The 14414-nt window shown below is 36.5% G+C and overlaps 1 protein-coding gene across 4 annotated transcripts in view; it reads right to left on the bottom strand.

Annotated features, from left to right (window-relative positions):
• Positions 1-14414, bottom strand: part of gramd4 (GRAM domain containing 4) — a 115042-nt gene that overhangs the window by 12142 nt on the left and 88486 nt on the right. For 3 of the 4 annotated variants that reach the window (XM_062982233.1, XM_062982232.1, XM_062982235.1), the window contains 9 exons: positions 14212-14237; positions 10517-10608; positions 9020-9111; positions 8433-8481; positions 5550-5621; positions 3771-3814; positions 3546-3655; positions 2590-2744; positions 458-475 (listed from right to left, as the gene is read on the bottom strand). In XM_062982233.1, coding sequence (XP_062838303.1) covers positions 458-475; positions 2590-2744; positions 3546-3655; positions 3771-3814; positions 5550-5621; positions 8433-8481; positions 9020-9111; positions 10517-10608; positions 14212-14237 — 658 coding nt within the window. The remainder of the gene's footprint in view (positions 1-457; positions 476-2589; positions 2745-3545; positions 3656-3770; positions 3815-5549; positions 5622-8432; positions 8482-9019; positions 9112-10516; positions 10609-14211; positions 14238-14414) is intronic. The other variant, XM_062982234.1, reaches the window with a different exon arrangement.

Genomic DNA, 14414 nt, shown 5'->3' with positions numbered 1-14414 from the left:
GTTTTCCTGTTCTAGTTGTGGCAAATAGGAGAATAGGAATCTGGCAGGGTCTGCCACCACAGGATGGGACACGTGAAGAACACGTTGCCTGTCCTTGTCCTATTTCAATGCTATGCTTTGAAGACAAAGACTTCTTTGTTTGTCTGCATCAAACATTTCCTAAAGAAGCATCTAGATTAGTTTTCCCAAAGCACACTAGAGAATTCCTTCAACTAGATGTCAAAATAGTACACCACTCAGGATCAATCAATTAGTAGGAATACGCCCAGGAAGAACATTAACTATGTGTCTCCAAGAGACTTAAAGTCCAAGCCATTTAATATCACATACACACATACAGATCAGTTAGATAAATGCACAAGCTTACACACACACACAGAGAAGAAACACATCAGATCATTATGAGCACAAATGATCAAATTGAAAGGAAGAAGTAGTTCCACGCTAAGATCCATACCTTTTCATGCCCTGACAGCTAGCAGGAAAAGAAAAAACAAACAAACACAAATGTGACAGTGACAAAAGAAAAAAGCAAAATCTATTTAGCTATCATATACAGAATAAAAACATGAATTGAGTGAAGTTGCCAGATCTTTCTCACATACCAAGAGATTACACACAATGATTACAATCTTTAAATAAAAAAACATCCAACGTATCAGTGGTTAGAGCACATCATTTTCATTCATTAAAATTATATTTCCCTGACTAGAATTCCCATTTCTGTTGCCTGGCCTATTTGGCTTCAAAAGCGATATTTAATAACATTTCCAGTTATATTGTGAAAGCTAAAACAAAACTGATTCATGAAAGTGGTTGATACCAATCTTCCCTGGTGAGATCTATAGTACTATTTTTAAAGAGGGTTTTGCCTCTAAAAGGTATGGATACAATTCACACTTAATATTATTTATGATTTTTATGAACTGAGGAAATACTAGATAAAATTACTTTGGGATACTTCAATTCAAACTGTTCATAATTTATTTTAAACAGTTAAACGAGAAGAAAAGGACTGATGCATATGTTCATAGTGCTCAATTGGTTAAATGTCTGATGCCAATTTGAAAATTAGGAAAAGAAAGTTTGACAGCAGGAGCTAGCGGTTTTCTTGCTACTATGGCAATTAATCTAGATTAGAGTTTAGTCTGGATTTTAAAGGAGCTATTCAAGGAGATGAATCCTATTTCCCAGTCAGTTGGGACTAAATCTGGAATCAATTCACAACCTGATCAACATGGAAGGCTCCAGCTGCCACTTCAGTATTAAGGACTATGGACAAAAGCATCTGTCTTTTTCTGGTACCACAATTTACCACTGGTATAAGGTATAGCCATATATGCTATAAAGCACATTTTGAGGTTCCTCCAGATGAAAAAGATCCTTTGGATAGAGAAAATAGGTGCCTCTGAAACGAGAATACAAGTATAGCCTTTCTGAAATTTTAAGTGTTTCAATTGCAGGGCCCCTTCAATATCAATTGCACATTTAAACAGATAACCTGCATTCAGTAGGATTGCTGTTGTGACTATTTAAACTGAATTCAAGGCAATCAACATAGATTAACCATAGGTTTCCATAGAATAATCAATTCAAGATGCAGCCTGAATGTTTTGGAAAGGGTTCAATGACTTTAGGCCAATAACCGTCATCCTATGACTACATATCGGTTGGTAGTCTTTACATAACTTCATAAAGGAGTTCTGGAGGCAATATTTGAGTTTGCATCTTGTAGCTCCATGCCTCACTTTTTGACAAAATACATTCTACTTTCAGACCAAAGTAGAAAGCTGCTCAGTGAACAGTAATTTCCTGTTCTAGAGGTTCCCCATTCCACTTAGTCCAACCACATTTTAAGAATTAAAGGTTGGGTAGCATTGATTTCAAAGGATCAGTGATTTTCATAAATATTTGGCACTGTAGGCCTAACCCAACTATTCTTCTCAATTGCAGCAGGCACACAAAACAAATAGAAATTTACACTAATTCCCCATTGTTCAATGGGACTACTCTACTTTGGACTAACAAGTATATTTAGGCTTGTTAAAGCAGGTTTATGATTTCTGAGAATGTATGCGATTGCTATGCACTTTATAACATGGAATTTTAAGGTATTATTTTAACTGCTACAGAACATAAGTTTGTGACTAGTTTAAGGAAGCCGTAGCTACAAGGGCAACAATCAAAGATGTTAACAAGACACTGCTTGCATCATTTTTATTTTTCCTTTTGTGTGTGGACTTTTGAATTGATTTCTTATAGTGTTTAAAGTTTTTATCAACGCTTTCAAAAGGCAAGTTCAATTATTTTATCTAAAAACTACCAACACATTGCAAATTCCAGCAAAATTCCAGCAAAGACAATTATTCTGTAGGATGCTCTATTTATTTCCAATGAAAACAATGACTTCAAGAAATCTGACAGTTTTTGTGTGTTAGAGAGTGAATGAACCACCACCAGTTTAAATGAAAATATGTATACAAGTCTCAATATCTATCCCTCCCTGCATGTGCTCTAGTCACTGAAACCACGTTTGATAGTGATCTGTTATAATAATTTAAAATCGTATTTAAATTATTAAGTATTTACCCGTCTTGACACTGTGGCATTAGCCCTCTCTTTAAGTTGAGGATCCGTGGGTAAATTTAACCATATGATGTAAGGAGTGTCATACTTTGCTCGTAGCCTTGGACATCGTTTGAAGACAAAATCAATAAGAAAAAATTTGATTCCTGCATATAGTCCTAGATAAGCAGAAAGACAAAAATGGGTGTTTGGCAAAATGTCAGTTTGACAAAATCTTGGCATTCCTCTTATACCATCCTTACTAGTATCCCCAAGGTGGTTTACCCCTGGATCAAAGCTGGAACTGAATAATCTAGGTTTGGGAATTCAAGAAGCCAAAACTGCTTCATAAAATCGCTCTCTCATTCCATTAATCCCCACAATGTAGCAAACATATTTGAACTCTTACCCTTAAATGCTTTGGGGGGGGGGGGGGGGGTTAGGAAAAAGTATAGCATGTAGGTGATGCATGAAGCATCTTCTCTCACTTGCAATTTATTTCTTAAGGTATATATTGTATCCACTACAATATATATGGGAGACGCAGTTTTACAGTAGGGTGTTGTGTGGTTTCAAGGCTGTATGGCCATGTTCTAACAGCATTTTCTCCTGAAATTTCACCTGCATCTGTGATATTGAAGATGACAGCCACAGATACAGGTGAAACGTCAGGAAAAAATGCTGCTAAAGCACAGCTATACCGCCTGGAAACCACACAACACACGAGTGATTCCAGCCATGAAAGCCTTCAACAATACAATTTTAGTGTAGTTCTACTCTATCTATAGGGCTGATTACATCAAGTATATTGTAGATTCCTGTTTAATCCCATGGGTATTAAACTGTGGACAAACAAATAAATAAAATTTCAACTACACCCCATCATTGCACAGTTGGTCCTATATATCCAAAGATTCTGTATCTAACGTTAAATTATAAAATTAAAAAGTATATACACTATAAAATCAATATAGCTTTACCCAGTGAAAGCCCTATGATCCTGTATGGAATACAGCAAGATGCAATAAACGCTGCCCACAAAGCAATATACAGCTTTTGTGTTACTTCAGGTTGGACCCACATAAACAAGCTGTTAAAAGGAAAGAAAAAAAGTTAGACATTACAGCAGTTCAATGCCTTACATCTCAAATCTGTTGAATTCATGCATTGTTAGGAAAAGAAAAAAGAAACAGAAAAATACTTACTTCTTAATTTTTTCCAGTATGTCTGACATTTTGCCAAACAAGTTCTGTATAGCAAGAAAAAATAATGTAAATTTGGAATGTAAATATAATTAGAGATTAATCATTTATGTATTTCTGTTTTCTATATGACGTAATTGGTCTGAGTCACCCAATATTTTTTAGCTCCATAATCAATTATTTTTAGCTTCATGTCGCAGATGAGGGCTAGCTAAGACGCACCACATCAAAACATATTGATGGGTGATCAAACTGAGAGAAAAAAACAGTAATACAAAGTGAACTGTATAGCCCATTAAAGAGTGCAGCTTGTTTCATAGCTCATAAAAACATGTATAGTTCTTTAGCCCAGAGGAACCAAAAATCGCATCACAGCAGACCCTGAGCAAGAGCTTCAAATATCAGATTATGCCCAGATTATTTCAAGGCCAACACAGGTTCTTTAGATCCATGCTAGTTTTCTCCTAGACTGAGATCAAAGGATGGATATTATCTCAAATATCAAAGGAAGACACCAGGATGGGCAACTGCATTAGAGATAGGATCAATTTTTGTCCCACATTCTGCCATCACTGGTTGCATCATGTCCATGTGTGCTGAAAGTGAAATTACATCACTTCTAATCACAATTTTTAGTGACAATCTCCAAAAATCTTTTCAGATCTTTAATTTTAGGTCATTTGTGAAATTAAAATAAAAAAGAGGACTATGTGTAATGTATTGAGCTCCTTGGAAAAAGCCATGCTATGAATCAAATAAAAAGAAAACAAAGATAAAATCCTAAAACTACATTTGTTGTGTTGTATAACTTTTCTACTACTAGAGAAAACATCCAATATGATACATATGAAACTGCTTTTCAATGAGTCACACACTGACATTTAGGAAGCACTGTCCCAAGCACGAAGTAGCTGCACACAATAACATATTGCGGAAACTTAGTAATAGCACATGGGGTGCAGACCCAAAATTAATAAGAACATCAGCCCTGGCCATGTCTTACTCAACTGCTGAGTATGCCTGCCCCATCTGATGTAAATTTGCCCACTCGAAGCAGGTGAATATAGCACTGAAGGAGACATGTAGAATAATCACAGGATGCCTTAAACCTACACCCATTGATAGAATTTATAAGCTAGCTGGCATTGCCCCACCCAGATGGGCAACGGGAAGTTGCTGCCAATTGCGAGAAAAATAAGGTTGAACACTGTGAAAGCCACCCACTGTATGGCTATCAGAATCTGTTTCACGAGAACCACCACTCCTCTAAATGTTACTCCAGCAAAAGCAAGTATATTCCTGTGGGCAGCAAAATCAGATAATTCCAACTGGATGGCCCCCCATGAGGGTCTTCCTCCAGGGGCAAACCAAGAACGGGCAACTTGGAAGTCCCTAAACAGACTCAGAAGCAGAATGGGCAGATCAAAAGACAACCTAACAAAATGGCACTTCCTAGAAGAATCCTTCACCTTGTGTTACTGTGGAGCAGAACAAACTCAGCATCTGTGCGCTTGCCTACAATGCCCTGCCTCATACACAGAGGAAGAACTGTTTAAAGCTACAGACAATGCAGTTGCTGTTGTCTGTTTTTGGTCTAAAATTGTTTAGCTGCTTGTGCTACCTTTATTTTATCAGTTTTATACTTATTTATTGATGCATTGCTTTTGACACGAAATAATAATAATGAGTATCCCAGTCTTCATTCTCATGGACAGAAGTATTCTTCAGCAAAAATATTTTTGACTCACAATTCTGTGGCTGGAGATGCCAGGGATAACATACCTGTGCTTTTTGTGCCACATCCAGAACAAGCTGGAATTTTTCTGACACAGTTAGGTCTTCCTTTGGGGGTTCCTGAAAAAAGATTAATATATGAATTTTGAACCTTTTAGATTAAGATATTTCTTCCACAATTTAAGGCCAGTCAAAAATACTTTGTGAACTACTTTCATGCAGATCATGGTTATTCTTAACTTTGGTTTACAAAGCTAGCCAACTTCATTAGCCAAGGTCTGAAGATGGCTTGTTTCGATAATCTATATTTAAGATTAATCACAGTTTGACAGGTTGGGATAAGCACAATATTCAATTGGTTGGTTAACAAATGAAACAAACACTTCTGACTCATTGTGGCTGCCCCCCCCCCCGGGGGGGGGGGGGGAGAGCACACGACCCTGAGATCCACAAAGGATTATTCACATAATAATTAGTTTTGTGTTCAAATATAGCCTGAGTATGTGAACATTATTTATAATCCACATCTTAATTTTAAATCAGTCCTTTTGAATCCCAGAGGCAAATTCACAGTAACAATTAAATCTCTGTTACAGAGATCTGACTAAATTAATCTCATTCATACAGAGATTTTCATTAGCTGTAAAAATATGCAGCAGTTATAGTGTAGAAGTAAACTTGAGTTCACACCTACATTCAGGCATTCAGTTTCCTTGTTTGGGTGAGTCATAAACTCTCAGTTTAAAGAAATCCATGGGGTTGTAGTGATATAAAGACAACAATGAGGGCATTACACATGACTGAACTATTATACTATCACAGTGTATTCTATATAGGGTTATGCATGCTTCTCTGAGAATCCTGGAAGAATGACATACTTTTTAAACTGAGTATTTAAATGACTGTATTGATGTAATTAAACAGTCTACCCCCCCCCCATTTTTTTCTTGGTGTCTTTGTTTTGAGGTCTGTTCCTGGGGTTATTTGAGGAGTTGATTCAGAAAATTGCAATAGACAGACCGCATCAGCTCTAGTTTCTTAGATATGGTTATCATGATTTTCTATGCGTAAGCAGATGGCAACTGGTATATGGCATGTGTTCTGTATCTCAAAAACTAGAGCTAACAGAGGGGATCTGGAGCCATTTTTTTTGCATTCAGTAGGTCAAATATACCCAAATAGGTAGAGGCACCAAAATGTGTATTGGCCAATCTTATTTAATTGTATATACTTGCGCAATAAACAATTCAGAAAAATTACCTATTGTAGAGTAATAAGTTATTCATAAAAATGAATGACTTAAATGTATATATTACTTAAACAAATTCCTTGTTTGTGTATATTTTCATATTTGATATGACAATTCACTTAAGTTGATCAAAGAGACATTCATTTTGTATTCTACTTCTGTATTCCTCAATCTTATAGAAATGTATGGGTCTAGTTTAGCCGGTTCTATCTCTGTTATTTACAAATGGAAGCAAAAGTTCTGTTGCTCCAGAGAAAAAGAGAAGAAATCTGAGAGAATTTAAAGTTATGCCCAAACCAATACACTGTTAATTTACAGAATTTTGATCCAGGGGGGCAGTGATGGCACTTATTAGGACATGGGAGCGGCCGGGGAGGGGTGTGTCTTCTTCCCAAGAGCCCGAGATAGGGCTGAGAATCTATACTTCTCCTGAGGCGCTTGTTGGGACACAGAGGGCAGAGCTAGGGAAGGGGGCGGGGCCTCCTTCCAAGAGTCCAAGACAGGGCTGAGCCTCTATACCTCTGCTGAGAGGCCTTTTAGGGCGGGGCTGGGGTGAGGGTGCGGCGTCTTCCAAGAGCGCGAGACAGGGCTGAGCCTCTGTATACCTCCCCTGAGGCGCTTATTACAACACAGGGAGGGGTATAGATGTTGCCAGGTGAGAGTATAGCGGAATCAGTAGCATCCAGATAACACCATGTGCAAAAGACTCAGGCCAGGCAGAGGAAATGAAATGAACAAAGGAAACTTGCTTGTAGAGTTGAAATACAAAACAGTTCTGCAATCATATAATGTCCATGTAGTTGCATAAGATCAATAACTAATCAATCAGCATCAATATATATACAGCATAGCATATTAATCAGCTACTTGACCGTAGCTATTCAGAGAGCCTTCTTTTTCCTGTGCTCTCTAGCAAGCTCAAATCCCAACTGACATTCCCAGCCACCTGCATCAAAAAGATACATTGTTTGAGGCGTGGCTTTGCCTCTGCAAAAAAAAATCAGCTCCCTTTTTGCAGAGCTCTCTTGCAAGGATTTCTTTACACACACACATATATACACATTAGCATTTTGGCGCAATAATAGAGGCTCAGCCCCATCAGGCACTTGGGAAAAGGCCCCGCCCCCTGTGTCCTGTTAGGCACCACAGGACAGGGATAGAAGCTCAGCTCTGCCTCAGAGCTCCTAACTCCGCCCAGTCCTGGCTGCCCATTTGAGACCCACCCACCTCCACCTCCCCCTCCCAGCCCTGCATCTTGGACTAGGGGAGAGGCCCAGCCCCACCCTCTTGAGCAGGAGCCACAACCACCCCTCTAAGCCACGCCCCCCTTTCCAGGGGGCCATGAGTAATATTTTTTCTGGAAAGGGGGCAGTAGGCCAAATAAATTTGGGAACCACTGCTATAAACAATGATTTAAATATTACATTATTCTTCAGCTTTACTTTCTAAAATGAAGATTATCTGGATTTTTAGAAGAAATATAAAAGGATGCATTTAAGACATAAATCTCTTTAATATAATCTAATTATGTTAGATTAGATTATATATAATCTAATTATATTAAAATACTAATGTAGTTTATTCTAAGAATTAGAAAAGTACACATCAAAAAGATGTGATTCTATAATGCTTTGCAATGTTCATATCAAAATTCTCAACGTTTCAAAATTATTTTGACTTACAATGGGCTCAGAAACTTCAGGCACAATACTCCACTGTATTCTCCATCCTCTAAAAATAAACAATATTTTAATAAACTGAAAAATTGGCTTTTCTACAAAACTGGAACAAAAGTATGCTTGTTTAAAAGCAATTATTGTGGATACAAAACAATCTATTCAAATCTATTTTAGTATTTCTACACAATCAAGTCACACATTAATCATATAATCCTGAATCTTCAAAAGGTAGAAGGAGACTACAAAGGATGTCTGTCTGCAATTAACAAAGCATGAGGACTTTAACATGCACAAAGTGAGGTGAGGAACATTTCAAAAACGCGAATTCAAAGAATAGTAATGATAACACATGGAAGCATAATCCTCATCTGTGTTCAGCATATTGAAGACTGCCCACAAGTCAAAGGAGCAGTGGAGTCATGCCACCTCCATTGTTTAAGAGGTTCTCCTTCTGCAAGGCCGTCAAAGCCTGGCAAACTGATTGATACATATTTTCTCCTTTTTAAAGCAAAAAAGTAAGAAATAGTTGCAAAGTTAAATCTCAAAATAGTAAAAAAAAGAAAAGAAAAGAAAAAAGAAAGCATGGTTACCTGGCTATGAGGTAATTTAGAGATAACCTCAAAATTGCTAAAAATAAGAACATAGGAATGGCCCAGCCATGCCATACAGCATTCATGTAGATCTAAAGATAAAAGAAACAAAACATTACTACAATACTTCCTTCTCTCCCTCCCTCTCCCCCCCCCTCTCTCTCTATATATGCTTTGACATTTATCCTTAGTTAAGTATTATAGATTGGGATATTTTAATCTTTCATGTAGAACAGCCAGGTAATGAACAGAAGCCGCAGCAACTATTACAACCAGAGATGTCAAGATCCATTTTCTGGATCCAAAATAATACATGTGGACTGAGCCATCCACTTTAATCACAACTATATTTCCATGTTAGTAATTTCTGACATAAATACACCCATCTTTAATATCTATATCAAGTCTCACATAACAGAACCACTGTAATTATTCCATGTCTGGGAGTGAATTTTTGTCACTCTAGTTCTCCAGCATGGTGCAGCAGCCTGAGTGTTGGATTGCACCCAGAGTTCAAACCCATACTCAGCCATGGAGGCTCACATTGAGCACATCACACTCTGAACAAATCCCTTCTTAACAAATCTTGCATAGGAAATTTTGTGATAAGACACCCAAAGTTAGATTCAATTTGAAAGCATATAACATGTACGTGTGAATCATAATTGTGATCTCAACCATTGACTAAAACACTGATAGGAAATGGATTCACTTTTCACAGATTCATTATAACACTGCCTGTACATTTCATTTTTTGCCTCTCGTTTTATTAGAAGGACAGACCCGTTCTTTTAAAATGAAAGCTCAAAGTCTGCCTCCCAGGTCCCATTCTCCAGGTGACAAAGATTAGGTTTCCTAGTTGTCTAGATGTTGAGCCATATCCTAATTTGACATTTAATGCAGTGCTTCTCAAACACAATGTCAACTGGGTACAATTGTTTCTTCCTTAACTGGAAACATGTCAGGCAGCTAAGATACTAGCATCAGTCCAAGGCCCACCCAATTCTCCTCCACTTTGATTTGTGTTGATTTTAATAACTCCATAAAAGATTGAACAATGGTTACCCATTAATTCACAGTTGTAAAAATTATTAAAGTGTAGGATAATATTCCCTATTAAAAGTCTCCCCATATGTTACCTTTAGTAGTGTTGAAAATGTGTTACTTTTTTAAAAAAAATAATCAGTTTCTATGACATAGACATGAAAACAATACAGAGGACTTAAACAGCTTTTAAGAAAATGTTGCAAATATATGAAAACACTGAAATATTACACAACAAATTAAGCAAGCTGTTGCCTTCTGGGATCATTTGTCTCAATAGATCTCAGAAACTGAACAAGACTAAGATCATAATGTGCATTTATTTTAGAAAGTCTGGCAGCCACATTTAAAATTAGAAAAACAAACGGTTTTCACAAAGCGTTTTTGTAAACTGAGCAAAAAACCATACTGAACAAAAAACATATTTCACTTGATAGAGGAATGGCAACTTACAATAAAGGCAATAGCAGAAGTGTAGACAGAAAACCAGTCTGATAAGGCAGAAAGATTCTTCACAAAATTTGTAACAGGTTTGGCACCTCTCTCTAGGTAGAAAGGAAAAGAAATTCACAGTACTAAGTATTTATACTGTAAAGAATAAAATATTACAAGATTTAAATTGAAAAAGAAAAACCCATCCCCTCATAAGCCAAGACTTGATGCCTAAATATGTCAACATCCCTATGTGCACAAGTGATGTATCAAAATCCGCTTTAATCCTCAGCATTTATCTTTTGTAAACATACAGCAGACTCTTAGTTAAGTGTAACTCAAGCAACCAGATCTTTCAAGCCACTCGCAAAAAGTTGAAGAAATAATCTATATAAATAAAAGTCAAAATATATATGTATCTATGTGGAAAACACATCCAGAGAGACCTATGCCTCCCACTGATGATGGATCTGTATCAGACATTACAGCCCCCCCCCCCCGGCCCCGGACAACCACAACAGAAAATACTGGAGGGGTTGGGGAGGGGGGAATTGATCCATGCTACATGTTTAAAAAATACGAATGTTGAGGATTAAAAAAGATTTTGATACATCACTTGTGAACTCAGCTGTGAACCCTACTGCCAATGGATCTGGAAAAACTTGGCACACATACCCATCATGACCAACTTAAACTACCAGTGCAGTGTATACAGATGACTGAAGTTGTAGTTCACCCACATCTTTATTCATTTTCTAATATAATCATTCATAAAATCCAACAACAAACAATTACTATGTTTAATGTTTATTCTTTCCAAATACTTAACCCAAACATCGCGAGACACCAAAGCTGGTACTTTAAATTAAAAAATTGAAATACATGTATAATACAGTAAAACTGTATTACATTAAGTTAAGTTTGTCTTTATTTGTCTTAACTTGCTTTTAATTACTGTTTTTTAGTATGAATATCAAGTCAATACAGAGTTTACAGTATGGTATAGTATGGGAGATAATTTGATTAGACACATTTTAATAGTAACTCTCAAGAAACCATAAACTACATTTTTCTGGCAAGTACCAATCCTCATGGGTTCCAATTAACTGACAATTTGCTGTATGTAACAAAAAAGTGATATTTTGATTCATTTTATTCATGGGAATTATCATGTTGCATAACTGAAGATTCTCCATAGACTTTTTTGAAACCACATTGTCAAGTGGATCTAGCCTTATAACAAGAGTGCAAGAGTGTATACAATAGTTCACGTCACATTCAAATTCATAAGGAATGGGTGGGAACTTATTAAGGCAATGTCATATTTCCTGTTCTTGTAGTGAGAGATGCCTCACTGTAGAAGTTTGACAACTTCAGATTAATTTAATGCAACTCCCAATTCTTGGAGATCATTTCTGCTGGGGGGGGGGGGGGATGAAACATAACCAGACCATTCTAGTTTGGCTGCTTGGGGACTTGAAAAACAAATTTGGGCTGCAATTCCCAGAATCTCTCAGCCAGAAACCCAGGTTGTTTAGATTTCTCCTCTCACCAAACTAAAGAATCCCTCGGCGATATTTGCTGGGTGTTTTTGGAAGTTCTCATCCAAAAAATGAAGATTTCCAAACACTTTTACTAGTAAATATGGGAATCTGATGGTCTATATCTCTTCTCTGTTTTATACCTACACATGTTCTGTCATTGTTTTCGGAACAATTAGGACTTAGACTGAGAAGACAGCAACAAGACTTCATTCAATAAAAAGAAGTACAGTGTTAATTTTCACAGATTACTTCATTGAAAATCTATTCTCTCAATGCCCAATTAGGATCTGCTTTATACCATCTTTGTTTTATATCAGCATTTATGATGCTTATACAGCTATCAAGTTCTACTGTACGGCTAGTCCTCTGTATCCAGATTTCACCATCCATGGCTTGAAAATGCATTTTTTTCAAATCCAAAAAGCTAACCTTGATTTTGCTAGTTTAGGTAAGGACACAAACACAATTGCATTAAATGAGACTTGCACATCCAGATGTTGGTATTCAAAACCAAGCCCCAGCAGATATCATGGGTCCACTGTAAACAAAGGACCAGTTTCCCCACAGCACCAACACATTTTAGAGATTTTGTTTAAAGGACAAAATAGTAGCATTGTGTATCTACTTTTCTTTGGTTTTACAGAGTATGGCACTTTTTTGTTACTTTGATTAAAGCAAACAATTGTGGGTGGCAACTTCTATGGTTAAATAGAAACCAGATTTGCATATCACACAGAAACAGGAAGAGCATGGGGGTGAACAGCATACTCATTGTTCTTTTTCTTCACAAAAAGTACAATATAAAGAGCCAAAGGTCATCACTTGGATAGGCACAAGTTCAAGATAACTAGTGGAATTTCACCAACCGGAAGACCTGCAACTCCCTAATTTGCATAGTATTCAAGAATACTATGAAAGGCCAAAGACCAAGTCTAGATATCCCAAACTCACTGACCAACCATTTTTTATCAATGCCAGAAATACTTCTTCTCCTTCATCTCTCCTTCCCTCTTTTTCTCACATACCTACATTTTATTCTATTTTGGTTTACTGCCAAGTTGTGCATGACTTTGAAACCATGAAAGTGTTGTTTGATGGTTACTTATAAACCAGGATAAACCCAAGATCATGATGAACACACTGGGTCTGGGAGTGCAATTACCATAAATATATTAAAGTGACTTCAAGCTTCTATTACTATTAAACATACAGTAAAGTCTCACTTATCCAAGCCTCGCTTATCCAAGCCTCTGGATAATCCAAGCCATTTCTGTCATCAATGTTTTCAATATATCGTGATATTTTGGTGCTAAATTCGTAAATACAGTAATTACAACATAACATTACTGCGTATTGAACTACTTTTTCTGTCAAATTTGTTGTATAATATGAAATTTTGGTGCTTAATTTGTAAAATCATAACCTAATTTGATGTTTAATAAGTTTTTCCTTAATCCCTCCTTATTATCCAAGATATTCGCTTATCTAAGCTTCTGCCGGCCCGTTTAGCTTGGATAAGTGAGACTCTACTGTACCACAATTGGGAAATCATTTGAATTACAGTAGAGTCTCGCTTATCCAACATAAACAGGCCAACAGAACGTTGGATAAGCAAAAATGTTAGATAAGGATGGATTAAGGAAAAGCCTATGAAAGGTCAAATTATGTTATGATTTTACAAATTAAGCACCAAAGCATCATGTTTTACAACAAGTCTGCTACTTGTTTGGGAGCGTGGCTGCACTTGTGTTATTTTTGGGTGTGTTGGCCTGCTGTTCATTGCTGCCTAAAAAAACAGCTGTGGATCTGGGCAGGAGGCAGATTGCACGTTGGATGAGCAAAGGTTGGATAAGCGCGTCTCTACTGTATTCTGAACTGGATTAATTATTACTGTTAGTATATATGCTGCAAAAAGATTTTAAAAATTGTATGAGTTACCTATTAATGTCAAAAATTGCCTTTATATCCTTTTTACATATTAAATTTCTATAATATTGCAGATTTTAATTATTTTTAATTTAAGGTACTTGTTCTACCTACATTCTTTGTCTGCATGATTGTGAGATAACAAAATTGCATTGATTGTATTGCTACAACACCTACTTCAATGTCACTCACACTTGTTTACATGGTATAAAATTGTATTACACAAATATCAGGTTAGATACTTACTTAATCTTCTCATATTTTCTGTGAGTCTGGAAAGTAAATGTTTGAAAATGTAATATCTCTTTTGACAGATGAACTACTGGCATATCAGATGCAGACTTGGTTCTAAAATGGCTTATTTTGAAAATGCTTAATGCTACATTCAAATACTAAATCTTATTTTGGAAATTGCTTTGAGAAGCTTTTTTTTTAAACTGTGGAATGCA

Source organism: Anolis carolinensis, chromosome 5 (assembly GCF_035594765.1).
Source record: "Anolis carolinensis isolate JA03-04 chromosome 5, rAnoCar3.1.pri, whole genome shotgun sequence".
Lineage (NCBI taxonomy): Eukaryota > Metazoa > Chordata > Lepidosauria > Squamata > Dactyloidae > Anolis > Anolis carolinensis.
This window is presented reverse-complemented; position numbering and strand designations above follow the sequence as displayed.